The sequence below is a fragment of the Mustelus asterias genome, chromosome 25 (genome assembly GCF_964213995.1).
Source record: "Mustelus asterias chromosome 25, sMusAst1.hap1.1, whole genome shotgun sequence".
Lineage (NCBI taxonomy): Eukaryota > Metazoa > Chordata > Chondrichthyes > Carcharhiniformes > Triakidae > Mustelus > Mustelus asterias.
The window spans coordinates 36,061,040-36,075,184 of NC_135825.1; the positions used below are offsets into that span (position 1 = coordinate 36,061,040).

Consider the following 14,145-nt stretch of genomic DNA (forward strand, 5'->3'; position numbering starts at 1 on the left):
CCAGGGAAGGAAAGAATCAACCAGAATTGTAATTCTTTGACCTCTAAACTGATCCTTTGAGAAGGAGCATGGATGGGGCTATCAGCCGCTGTTAAATAGTACAACAGCACACTCCTTTATTTCTGAACTAAGCAATCAGCGTTCTCAGAAATAAAACAAAGGGGGCAAATAATAAATAATGATTGCCACTGCTATTAATTTTTTACCAAGTGCGCAGTTGATAGCGGGTGACAAATACTCCTTTCATTACTCTGTTTTGCCAAAGGCTATGCGGTGCCACACCCTGTTTTGAAGTTCTGTATCTCTTGATCAGACTTCAGGCCAATTGCCAGAATAGCCATATTAAGGTGATTAAGTATGAACCCTTGCTATTACTGCATGGCATGCACATAATTTTATAAAGATAAAATTGCCAACATAAGACTGTCTGGAATCCGGGCTGGACTATTAACTAGGCATTCATGAGTTTGCGTTTTAGGGCTAGCCAACTTTGGATAAGTTTAACATTTTCAATTGAATCAACTGATGGAATGCATATTTCATTTTTTTAAAAAAGGTATTACATTGTAAACACAACAAATGCATTTATTGCATTTAGAACATTGTAAGACGCTCAAAGGAGCAAAACCTGATACTGAGTTACATGAAATATTGGAGCAGATAGCCAAAAGCATAGTCAGAGAGGGAAATTTGATGGTTAATTTTAAAAGTGGGAAGGAAGGGATAAAAGTGGAGAAATTGAAGGAGAGCATTCCAGGATTTAGGGCCTTAGCAGCCACACGCACAGCCACCAATGGTGTAGAACAAAAAAAAATACAGCACAGGAGCAGGCCCTTTGGCACACCAAACCTGCGTCGATATGCTGTTACAATCCTCCTGATTGTCTCCCATGCATGTGTCTATCAAGATACACTTTGAACATGACTCATGCCTGCTTCCACCACCTTCATGGCAGTGGGTTCCAGGCACCCACCACCCACTGTGTGAAAAACTTTCCCTGCATGTCTCCCCTAAACTTACCTCTCACCTTAAACATGTGCCATCCTGTAGTTGACCCTTCCACCCTGGGAAAGAGCTTCTGTCTATTCCTCTCAATTTTGTAGGCCTCTATCAGCTGGCCCCTTGGCCTTCGTTTTTCCAGTGAAAACTATCTGAGGTTATCCAACCTCTCCTCATAGCCAATGAGACAAAGCAACATCCTGGTGAACTTTCTTTGCACCCTCTCCAAAACATCCACGTCCTTCTGGTCGTGTGGCAACCAAAACTGCATGTGATATTCCAAATGCGGCCTAGCTAATGTTTTGTACAGCTGTAACATAACTTGCCGACCTTTCTACTTGATGCCCCGCCGATGAAGGCAAACATGCTGTATGCCTTCTTGACCACCTTTATCCACCTGTGTAGTGGGGGGGCAGTTAAAATTGTGAATGCTCAAGAAGGCAGGATTGGAAGAGTGAATTTATTTTGGACAGCTTTTAGGGCATGGGAAATTCTAGCGAGATGGACAGATGTCATTTGATGTTCAATGAGAATTTTAAAGTCAAGGCATGGCCTGGCTGAGAATGATTATATGGTAGAGAGGGGGAAATGAGTGAATGGGACTTAATGTGAGTTAAGACATGGGCCGCAGAATTTTGGATGCCCTCATGTTTATGGAGGGGAGAATGTGGCAGGCCAGTCTGGAGTATATCAGAATAGCCAAGTCTGGAGGTAACACCAGGTTTCAGCAACAGATGAGCTGAGGCAGTGTTGGCACAGAGCAAAGTTACAGACATGGAGAAAGTTTCTGCTCATTTGTGACTTTGATAAGAGCTGCTTCAGTACTGAGACAAGGAGAGAAAAGTGAATAGAGACATTCAAACATGGAATCGCAGGGATTTGGGCGACAACCATATGCTCAAGGACTTTGGAGAGAAAGGGAGTTTGAAGATGGGTTGACAGTTTCCAATGATGGTAGAATTGGAGGTTTTGTTTTCAGAAGTGTGGTGGTGATGGTGGAATTGAAAGATAAAGGAATAATACCTGAAGAGAGAATAGTTAACAGTATTGACTAACATGGGAACCAGGAAGGTGAGGGGCCAGCAGTTTAGTGGGAATAAGGTCAAAGAAGTAGGTTCTCATGGGCAAGAGGGCATGAGGGTGATTGGGGAGAAACTAATGAATGAAGAGCTCCGTAACAGTGTGGGGATGGAACTTGGGAGGGGGTTGTTTGATCTGGTAGGCTTGGGAAAGGAGAGAAGTTGCAGAGGCAGTTGATCAGAAGGTCTGAAACTTAGAGACAAGGAAGTTCTTAAACTTATCAGAACAGTGAACCGTTTTGACAGAGGGGAGCAAGACCTGATTGTGCTTTGTGATTTGACGTGAGTGACTAAACCAGTTATCCATCATATCGATTCAAGTTTGTGCTCCTTGAGGTTTAGAGAACAGAAATGGAAGTTGTACCAGAAGAATGGTCAAGGTGTATGAGAGTCATGGCTCATAGTGGGCCAAAGATGGGCTGAGGACGTGATTGAGAAGATTGTCTGCAAAATTGCCATCTGAATAGCTACGCTAAAGACTAGGTGATTGGGAGATTGAAAGTTCAGTTGTGAATGAGTTGAGAGCTTTTTTTTCTAGGCATGGATATCAGAAACAAGTAGGTTTGATTCAGGAAAGTGGTCTTGATAGGGCAAATGGTGGAAGGTATAGGCAGATGTTGGGTGGGGGGCCTTCATTAAGGGGCAAGATAAAACCACCCCTCAGAGGTTTCTGTTGACCTTGAGATCATTGCAGTTATCCATAATAAGCTTTGGATGCCAGGACACTGGGCACATGTGAACGGACATTCCATAGCAAGGTGTAGCGAGGGGTGGTGATTATTGTTTCTCTAGTCCACAAGGTCAGAACTGGGAGGGGTTAGATGGAGAAAAATATTGGAATAATTAACCCCCATTGAACATTCCAATTGGTTTTCAAGTTAGTAGGATGGGGCAATGAGTTTGTAGCAGCATCAAATACCTCAAAGAGCCCTTTGGAGGATGTTGCGAGAGGCAAAGAGGTGAACTGTAAGCTCTTCTCGTCGAGCCTTGAGCAGTTCAGGTGAGGAGGAAGATTGAGGAATACTGAAAGGATGTGATTGGGATTTGGAAAGGCAAAGAACAATGAAAGATGAAAGGATGTGGGAGAGAATGTGTAAAAAGAAAAGGACTGTTTTCTTTAAAAGAAATGAGGAAAAAAAATAGATAAATGGAAATGATGGTTTGGGTCCAGAGCATCCGTTTTAACTCCTTTTGATTCAAAATTCTGTATATTGGCTGTACTTATTCTCGTTGCTACTGTAATTAGATGTGTTAACATTTCAGTGTTATGCCCAATGGATAAGCAGTGGAACTAAATAGGGAAGATCTTCCTTTTTAATGCCTGAACTTAAGGAATCACCTGAACAAAGCACATTTTTCAAAAAAACACAGGCAGAAACAGTCCCACACCCAAAATGGAATCAGCCCAATCTTTCACCCATTAATTTAACAATTAATATCTGGCAGTCTCTGCTATGGGTGTGTGCTCATCAATTCGTCATTAGGTGATCTCTTCACCACAAGTGTGGTAAAAGGAAAACCACTCTTGATATTTTCACAAATTTTTCAAGTTTCCTATTTCTGATTTAATTTTCAGTTGGAAAATTGAGAAACGTAGACACATATACATTTTTCCAGTTGAAATTAGAGCCGCATTCCATTGATGTGTTATTTTTATCGAATTTCAAAAGCCATTATTGAAGGAGCTTTTTAGCAAATAGCTATTTTTAAAATAACATTGAACTTCTCTCCCTGTGTGCTTGAATTAACTTTTTATGCACTGTTAATGGAGCATGTAAGCACAAGTATTGCTTTGACATACCTGAAACAGAAAAAGAAAGCACATGATGGCAGGTTTCTGACTCAGTAGAGAGCCAAGCTGAATACAGGAGGTACAGGGTACCTTGGGCAACAGTAGTTAGCACTGCTGCCTCACAGCGCCGTGGACCTGTGTTCAATTCCAGCCTTGGGTGACTGTCTGTGTGGAGTTTGCACGTTCTCCGTGTCTGCGTGAGTTTCCTCCAGGTGCTCTAGTTTCCTCCCACAGTCCAAAGATATGCAGGTTAGGTTGATTGGCCATGCTAAATTTCCCCTTAGTGTCCCAAGGTATTTGGTTAGGGGGATTGGTGGGGTTACAGGGTTAGCCTGGGTAAGAACCAGTGCAGACTCAATGGGCCGAATGGTCTCCTTCTGCACTCTAGCGATTCTATGAAACATGAGCTAAGAGCGAATGAGAGGAATTTAATAAAAATTGCTGGAGTGGTTATGATGGTAGGGGTGGCATAGGGGGATGTGACAAGTGGAGCTAACTAAATAGTTTTGTTGTCTTCAAACTTTTAAATTATGTCCCTATATCAGAGCCATTACATATGTCTAAATATACCAAAAGAACTAACACTGACCGCTGGGATCAACATTGCACACTTCTATCCTGTTGTGAAAAGCAACTGTTCATCATTGCTCTATCCTTTCTCTCCCTTGGCCAATTTCCGATTCATATAACATTGTCCCTTTAATCCCATGGGCTTCAATTTTGCTAACAATTCTATTCGGTGGTATGTCATCAAACACCTTTATTTAAAATCCATATGCATATTACTGCACTACAACCTCCCCCTCCCCCCACCCCCCCCATCAACCCTTTCCATCACTTCGTTAATGAAAGCAATCCATCAGACAATTTACCATTAACAAATCCATGTTGGTTTTTATTCAAAATTAGCTCTTTCATAGAAATGGGATAACTATGATGGGCTTTTTCAGTGTTGTAAGATTCAATGGACAGGATTTTCCAGCCCTTCCCATCAGTGGGAACTTAAACCATAAGATCATAGAAATAGAATCATAGAAACCCTACAGTGCAGAGGGAGGCCATTCGGCCCATCGAGTCTGCACCGACCACAATCCCACCCAGGCCCTACCCTCACATATTTTATCCGCTAATCCCTCTAACCTACACATCCCAGGACTCTAAGAGGCAATTTTTTAACCTGGCCAATCAACCTAACCCGCACATCTTTGGACTGTGGGAGGAAACCGGAGCACCCGGAGGAAACCCACGCAGACACGAGGAGAAAGTGCAAACTCCACACAGACAGTGACCCGAACCGGGAATCGAACCCGGGACCCTGGAGCTGTGAAGCAGCAGTGCTAACCACTGTGCTACCGTGCCGCCTATAGGATATAGGAGCAGAGTTAAGCCATTCGGCCCATAGAGTCTGCTCCATTCAATCATGGCTGATAAGTTTCTCAACCCCATTCTCCTGCCTTTTCCTCATAACCTTTGGTCCCCTTACCATCAACAACCTATCTGTCTGTCTTAAATACACTCAATGACCTGACCTCACCGCCTTCTGTGGTAACGAATTCCATAGATTCACCACCCTCTGGCTGAAGAAATTCCTCCTTGTCTCGATTCTAAATGGTCGTCCCTTTATTCTGAGTCTATGCCCTTGGATCCCGGTCTCTTCCACTAATGAAGCATTCTTCCGGTCCCAGTGAAGGAGAAGGCCCCCCTCCCACACCGTGACGCCCTCCCTGACAGCACAGCCAGTGAGCAATGCAAATGGCCATTGGCTTCGGCAGGACCAGAAGACCTTGCTCGTGGCCAATAGAGATCCACTTCCTGATGGAAAACCTGCCGCAGGGGGCAGGGGGAACTTCTGGCCTGTAATTCCAAGATAAGCAAAATGAGAGTCTGAAAGAATGGCATGGTGGCACAGTGGTTAGCACGGCTGCCTCACAACACCGGGGACCCAGGTTCGATTCCTGGCTTGGCTCACTGTGCTGAGTCTGCGAGTTCACCCCATGTCTGCATGGGTTTCCTCCGGGTGCTCTGGTTTCCTCCCACAGTCCGAAAGACCTGCTGGTTAGGTGCTTTGGCCATGCTAAATTCTCCCTCAGTGTACCCAAACAGGTGCCGGAGTATTACGACTCTGGGTTTTCACAGTAACTTCATTGCAGTGTTAATGTAAGTCTACTTGTGACACTGATAAATAAGCTGAGGTCTTCATTGTAAGAATGAAATGACAGCTTTGCTAATTTGTGGAATTCTAAAACAAAGGACCCAATCAATTTACTGAACTCTCAGATTTCAAACGTGGTTTTCTGCATCGTTACCCCCATTTTAGGCCGAGAAAAGGGTGCAATAAGATTAAATTTAGGGGTTTGTAGGATTTCAACTACATTTGATACTGACAATGTTTATTTTTACCTTGCAGTTCTAGGCTTTAGATTCATCTCAAATACATTTGCATGTAACCTTTTTAAACTCTTTATTTAAGAACTGAAGATGTTTAACTTTTACTTAAACATTCTCTTTTTGTTAAGGGTTCGCAATATTATGGCACCATGAATGGATATTCTAGGAAAGAAAACAGCTTGGCTTATGGAACAGGAATCATGAAAGAATATCAGCAAAGGGGCACGCTCAGCTCTTATAGCGTGAAGGGAAACCGCTCCATCAGCGTGCCATCGCATTATCGAAAGCATTCTGGTCCACAAAGTCCACAGGGTGACAATGAAGTCTTCCCCCAAGGCATGTCAAGCAGTCGAAGTGAACCAGATCTCCTAAATATGCAAAAGACTCCGCTTTTCATGAAACTGAGAAACGGGAACCGATCTGTAGACCAAAGGAGAAGTCTCTATATCAGGAGAAGCAAGATGCTTCCAGATACTAAAAGTCAGGAAAACGGAAGGTTAGGGTCATTGGCCTCAAGGTGTCACATCTTCCAAAGAGGAAGCACTATTCAGAAAACAACAAATGGAACGCGGTAAGCCTAATTTTGATTGAATTAAATATTGAGGTTATCGTGTTCCTCTTTGGTAATGGTTGCTGCTAAGTGTGTGTGATGGGCCGAGATTTCAACCCACAAACTTGAAGCTGGCCCAGCTCATGTGCCATGGTCAGCTTAATTCGAACATTTTTGGTTGGTATCCAGTGGTGGTTTTGCCTGCACATGGGAACAAGCTATGTTGAGGTGTGGATTTATTTTTGTTACAACCATCACAGACAACTAAAAAGGTCTGAATGCCTCCTTTTATAACAGCTAATAGTTCCTTGAACAGTCAAATTTCCCCAGCATTTAAGGGCATCAATTGTCTTCCGATCGACTGTTGTGGTAAGAGCATTTGAGGATGGGGGTTAAAATTTAATACCCATTCCATCATCAGTCTTAGCAAGCTGGATGCTACTACTCCACTTTCCATGCAGCACGACTTTAGATTAAATCTTAGAAAATCCACACGTGTCTTGTCATTAAGACCGGGGGCAGAACAATGGGGGACTTTAAATTTTAACCTTTTTTAAAATTGAGTATTTCTTTCAATCATACAATTGAGAAGATATTCCTGCTCATGGTGTTGGGTGTTTAAAAATTTCCATTAGTCCCTGTGACACCCAGAGAAAGCAATAAAGATGGAAGAAAATACCCGAGAGCTATCTCCGAATGAGAAATCTAGATTATTTTACTTGTCCCTATCCCACCATCAGAGTTAAATAGAAACCCTCTTGATGAGATGTGACACTTCATGTAACAAAAAAGCTACTTAACAGTGGACAAAGTCCCGCACAAGTCAAAAAGCAAATTACTCATTAAGTTATACAAAATGCATGTGGTGTACTGTGTGGGGCATATGTGCATCGACTGTTTTTATATTTTAGTGAACACCCTACAAAGTCTGGGGATGATCTTACCAGAACTTGGCAAAGTATCATGATCTGACTGAAAAACGGCATGTTACTCTCCAGAGAAACGGGCCAATTTTTCTCTAGATCTTATGATACTTTGTCCAAAAAAACAGGTGGTGTGTTACACGCCTTCATGTTGAGAGGCCAGGCCTAAACTTGCCTCCTGAACATTACTGGCATTGGACACTTCACCCCCTCCCCCTAAACAATCAATGTCACCCCCTCCCCGCCCCCCCCCCCTCCCCCCGAAACATGGCTGGCATCAGACCCCCTCTCTCTCCCCATCCCAAACAATTATCGCCAGTGTCCCCAGCTCCCATATCTGCTTGCCCCACTTCCACAACTACATGAGTCCCCCTCCCATGAGGCTACACTATTATCTACCCCCTGGCACCCCCGTGCAGTAGCCAGGCTGCTGCATGGTCATATCCCTCTCTCCCGGGGATTATACTCACTTTTGTGTCCCTGGGGGTTTCCCATGACCGGTTCACGACTGGGTCGGCGAGGGGAATATGGAGGTCTTTAATTGCATGGAAATGTATTTAGATGTATTAAAATCAGATTCATGGCCATTATTACATTGCCGGTGAGAGGTGGTGAAAATCGGAAATTGCAATATTGCCACCGCGATTCGCGATTTCCCGGTTTTGCCAGACATTGAGCTCCCGCAACATTCCCGCACACAGAGGACTCGATTTCTCTTCCCCCGCCCCCTATTGTCTACTTGAAGAACATAAACATTAGGGGCTTGGTATTAAATATATTTTGTGAAGCTTCACAGTTAGAACTGAGGTGGAGCAGAACCTCCTCCTCCTGACTTGGCAGCGCTGACCCATTGTAACTCAGTAAATCACTGTCTAAATATTGCCTCAACTGTGTCCAATGTACCTAGAGGTGGGAGTAACACAGTTGAGAGGAAGTCTTCAAATGGCCAGTGTAGAGAGTAAGGTCAAGAAATTTGAGGAGGAGATCTGAGGAAAGTGGGATGGAGGTTTGGAGGTGGGTGGAATGGGTGACTGGAAATGAGAGGTGGGGTGGAGGGGTCGGTTATGGTTGATAAGGGTAGCAAAAGATGTTTGGGGAGCATAAGGAGGTGCAGCTGGAGAATACCTGGAACAGAGATGCAGAGCATTGGTGAAACTGTAGAATATAAAACTCGGACAATAAACAACCAGTTTGGAGAAATCAGCAAAACCTTTGAGAGCCAAATTTGTATGTTCCATATTCTATGGGCATGATCTTCCAGTTCTGCCAATGGTGCACCCCGACTGCGTGTTTCCCAGCGCCGTGGGTGGCATCAATGGGAAATCTCTGATAGCGGTGGACCAGAAGGTTCTGCTGCCGGAGGTACACCACCTCCCACTGCGGAGCAAAACACCTCTAGGAGACCAAAGAATCCCAATGTATATATTGGACAGGTGGGACAGGTTTTTTGGGGTCAGATGCTGGAATCCTGTGAAGAATGTGGTACACACTTTGTAGAGGGATGTGGCAGTGAGTGTCACTACTTTGAACCTTGGGATTCTATAGCGGTGGCAATTTAACAGCCTCAGCAAAGCAGTCAAAATAATCTACTTGTTCCCTTCATCCTCCTTTGCAGTGTCTTTATATGTGTGGCATTCTTGTACATATTACCTCAATGCCAGATGTGTCAAGAGTGAAAGTGTGATCAGTGGGGAGCAGAGACACTGCAGCAGTCAGTCCCTGACTCCAGAGTCTATAGGCTCAGATCTCCATTGGCTTTCTCTTTTATTTTTGGGTGTATAATGCCTGAGGACCATCTTGGAGAATCTGAAACAGAAGCTGGTGTGGCATCTAAATATCAATGCAGGGAAAGAATGTGACATAACGCCACATTACCTGATGTGGGTGAGGGTAAACAAATGTCAGATTTATATGCACTACAAATCACCTGATTTGAAGTTTTCTTAAGATAATGTTTGTTTGAGTGTATTTGTGAAAGTTGGCTTGCAATAAAGACAATTCCTTATTGAACCTTTTCCTCCTTAAGCAGGCCTCATCTGAGTGATCCAGTAATGTGATGTATAGACTTAGTGAAGGGTGTTCCTAGTTGTATTTGTTTGGGTGTAACCTTAGCCTGAACGCGTTATTCATTTCCTCTGCCCTTTCCATCATAAAGACAACATACAAATACCCACGGTGAGCCCTAAGGTAAAGGTTCATGGCGGAATAGTAGAAAGAAAAGATTTTGCACCAGGCACTGTTGAAAGACAGTAACTTTTGGTTGCACAGTTGACCTTCCTAATTGCTTCTATCAAAGCTGACATCCCAGTCAAGGTTTGTTGACATTTGCCACTTGAGCTTAGACACTTACTGATTTAGAGTCAGGAGGGTAACTTATTATTCTTCTACAAGCTTAACATAAATCTTCTGCAATTTTGGGTTAAGTTCCAACATTTCTTTGAGACTGATTTTGGCCCTTGGTGTCCTGTCGTTTACATGCATTCATGCTTGGCTTTTAATGTTTCTGCAGGGTGATGGGGGAGCCTCTTCTGCATGTTGGAATTCAGTAGTTTGCAGACTTTGTTTTAGAAGGGCCATAACTGCTGTATCTGACGTGCGGCATTAAATCCTGCCTTGCTTTTTAATAAGGCCCCTTTTTGCGCCAGAGCAAAAAAACCAGAATTATGGGCCTTAGTCAGGGTAGGTGAGAGTTGGGCAGATTTACATTGGACAGTATAATGTGAACTATTTTTGAAGACTGGTTTCCAATTCAAAATGCTGTCATGTTTGATGTTTTGATGAGGGTTCATTTGGATCTACTGTTACTAACATTCTCTTTATCTGCACAAATACAGACAAACTTTACAGCCTACATTTGTTCTCTGTTTGCCTTCCTGGAACACTAGACATCTGAGAATAGATTGTGGTTTAGTAAATTCCACTTATAAATTCTTCCAGATTAGTACTTTTGTCTGGATCACATCACTTTTCAATCTTTTTAATTATTAATGAATTCTGCTCAGAAAATCTTACTACAAAATTAATTCCAGAAACCCTAAGTTAAAGAATGATCATTGCAGCCAATGTTATGATTCAATCTTTAATCAATCTTTACAAATTATGATACATATGAGAACATTGATCTTTCTATATTCCTGGCACTGCCCCCACTGGTAAAGCAGCCTATTGTTAAATCGGGCTATTGTTTAATCTAGTCAAAATACACTAACCACCTTTATGATAAACTAGAACATTAAAGTCTATTTATTAGTGTCACAAATAGGCTTACATTAGCACTGCAATGAAATTACTGTGAAAATCCTCTAGTTGCCACACTCCAGCGCCTGTTCGGGTACACACAGAGAATTTAGCATGGCCAATGCACCGAGTAAGAAGTCTCACAACACCAGGTTAAAGTCCAACAAACTTATTTGGTAGCACAAGCCACTAGCTTTCGGAGCGCTGCTCCTTCATCAGGTAAGTGGGAGTTCTGTTCACAAACAGGGCATATAAAGACACACACTCAATTTACAAAATAATGGTTGGAATGCAAGTCTTTACAGGTAATCAAGTCTTAAAGGTACAGACAATGTGAGTGGAGAGAGGGTTAAGCACAGGTTAAAGAGATGTGTATTGTCTCCAGCCAGGACAGTTAGTGAGATTTTGCAAGCCCAGGCAAGTTGTGGGGATTACAGATAGTGTGACATGAACCCAAGATCCCGGTTGAGGCCGGCCTTGTGTGTGCGGAACTTGGCTATCAGTCTCTGCTTAGCGATTCTGCATTGTCGTGAAGGCCGCCTTGGAGAACACTTACCCAAAGATCAGAGGCCGAATGCCCGTGACCGCTGAAGTGTTCCCCAACAGGAAGAGAACACTCTTGCCTGGAGATTGTCGAGCGATGTTCATTCATCCGTTTAGAAGGTATCTGATACCTGGTCTGCCTGATATGCTGCAGGAAAGGATGTCCCGAGGCATGGTACATTGGGGAGACCATGCAGATGCTACGACAACGGATGAATGAACATAGCTCGACAATCACCAGGCAAGAGTGTTCTCTTCCTGTTGGGGAACACTTCACCAAATTTGTAAGGCACGACCTCCCTCTTACAAAACCATGCTGTCTGTCACTAATGAGATTGTTCCGTTCTAAATGCGCACACAGCCTGTCTCTAAGAATCCTCTCCAACAACTTCCCCACCATGGATGTCAAGCTCACTGGCCTATAATTACCCGGGTTATCCCTGCTACCCATCTTAAGTAACGGTACCACATTCGCTATCCTCCAATCCTCAGGGACCTCACCTGTGTCCAATGAAGAGACAAAGATTTCCATCAGAGGCCCAGCAATTACATCTCTTGTCTCCCTGAGCAGTCTAGGATAGATGCCATCAGGACCTGGGGATTTGTCAGTTTTAATGTTACCTAGAAAAAACTAACACTTCCTCCCTTGTAATTCAAACAACAGCACGGTTTACAACAGGCTCACCTAGACATGAACCTGTCGAGGGGATACCTCCGGGGACATAAAGGTGTGAGTATAGCCCCTGGGGGAGGAGGGACATGGCCAGGCATTATCCTGGCTGTGACCCCTGGCACTGCCCATTGGCACATGTTGGCACTGCCAGGTTGCCTGTGCTAGGGCAGTGCCGAGGGAGACCCCAGTGGGAGCATCATGGGAGAGAGGGTGAATTCATTTATATGTGATGATGGCCGGGAATGGGAGTGGGGGCTGGGGATGCCGGCGATGGGTGTGGGGGTCGAGGGTAGGTGTTTGATGTTTGGGAGGAAGGGGAAGGTTGCCGGGGCACTGATTATTGGGGCTGGTGGAGAAATGCCAGCTCTGACTCTGATCGGGGGGCGGGGGCTTCCTCCTCCTGCTCTTCCTCCCCTTGCCCTTATGTGATGGCATGAAACGGGCCCAGCTGTTTCATTTTTTGGCAGTGTGTGGTCAGATCTGGAGAGAAACCAGCTTGTTTTCTCACTCGATTCAACACTCTGCCAAATTGTGATAAGTTCACCCCCCTGTGATTCTAACTATCAAATAATTAGCTACAGCTAGAACAATTGCCTTTTTGCCCACACTTATTCATGTTTTGCATTTCATAAATACCATATGGTGGGGATTTATGTTGATATTATCTTGATGCATTATTCAATAGTAATTAAAAGCATGCATTGTTCATCCACAGAGGATGTACAGCTGCAAATCTCAGTGTTGTCACACTAATCTTTCTGATCTATTCCAGAGAATTTGACTTTGAGATGAACCTACAGAAAGCAGTGATGCTCTTATCTTCCAAGGATCCTAAAGTTCTGGCCTATGCTTCTTCCTACATCCAGCATGAGTGCTTTAAGGAGGACAGTGCTAAAACAGTGGTAAAGTAAAACATTGCAATTATACTCTGGAATAGGAACTTTTGAACAAACTACAATATCTAGGCCGGAATTTCCCCCCCAAAATTCTAAGTGTTGCATTTGCATGAAAACTGAAGTAATTCACGTTGATCTTTTCAGTGGGATTTATGGGACAGTGTCAGGGGTAGAGAGTGTGATGTCCTGTAATTGTGTTCCACGATATGATTTCATGATTTGGGACATAATTTTCCCTGGTTCATTGCAGTTTACTGAATTTTTCTCACTACAGAACTATCCTGCCAGACTTGGGACAAATTTGGAATTCTGTAACCTTGTTTTTGATCCCAAGATGTCCCTATGTACTTTATAGCAAACTTAAAGCAGAGAAGCAGGCCCATGCTCATTACGTTCCACACAGACTTCCTCCTACCCCTCTTCATCTAACACCTACGAATGAATTACTATTGAAGTGTATGGCAGGAATGTTCTGGCTGTTCACATCAGCAGGATTTCCTAGTCCTGCTGCAGTGAATAGAGATTTGGCAGAGCGCCATATTCTCGATCCTCACTTGCAGTGGTGGTGGGATGTAAATGGCTGTAAAATTCTAGCCTATAATTTTGTATTGCGAGAAAAAAGGCAGTCAAATGGTGTACAGGAAAGCCCCATGAACAGCAGTGAGATATATGACCAGGTAAATCTTTTCTATGGATGTTGAGTAAGGGATCAATATCGGCAGGTGATCTGAAGCACTCCCCTACTTTACTTTTAGTTGTCACCACAGAACCCTCGCATATCCACCTGAGAGGACTGACAGGACTTTTGTTTAAGGTCTCATCCAAAGGGGAAGGGCATGTACCTCTGACAATGCAGCACTCTCTCATTACTGCACTGAAGTGTCAGCCTAGATTGCGTTCATAGTTTCTTAAAACATTTCTTTACTCCACTCCTAAAGTTACAAAGCCAACGCTCAGAGTGGACCGGACAAATCAAAATCCATTCCTTGCTTGCTCCAAAAACCAAATTCTAATTCTAATTTGTCTCCCCACAAGACAGACAAACAAGATCCAAAGCTGACAAGA

General features: G+C 43.6%; 1 protein-coding gene across 1 annotated transcript in view; it reads left to right on the forward strand.

Annotated features, from left to right (window-relative positions):
* Positions 1–14,145, forward strand: part of pkp1a (plakophilin 1a) — a 58,722-nt gene that overhangs the window by 14,504 nt on the left and 30,073 nt on the right. Inside the window, exons 3-4 of the mRNA XM_078242327.1 lie at positions 6,387–6,829; positions 12,957–13,086. Of these exons, the coding sequence (XP_078098453.1) occupies positions 6,387–6,829; positions 12,957–13,086 (573 nt within the window). The remainder of the gene's footprint in view (positions 1–6,386; positions 6,830–12,956; positions 13,087–14,145) is intronic.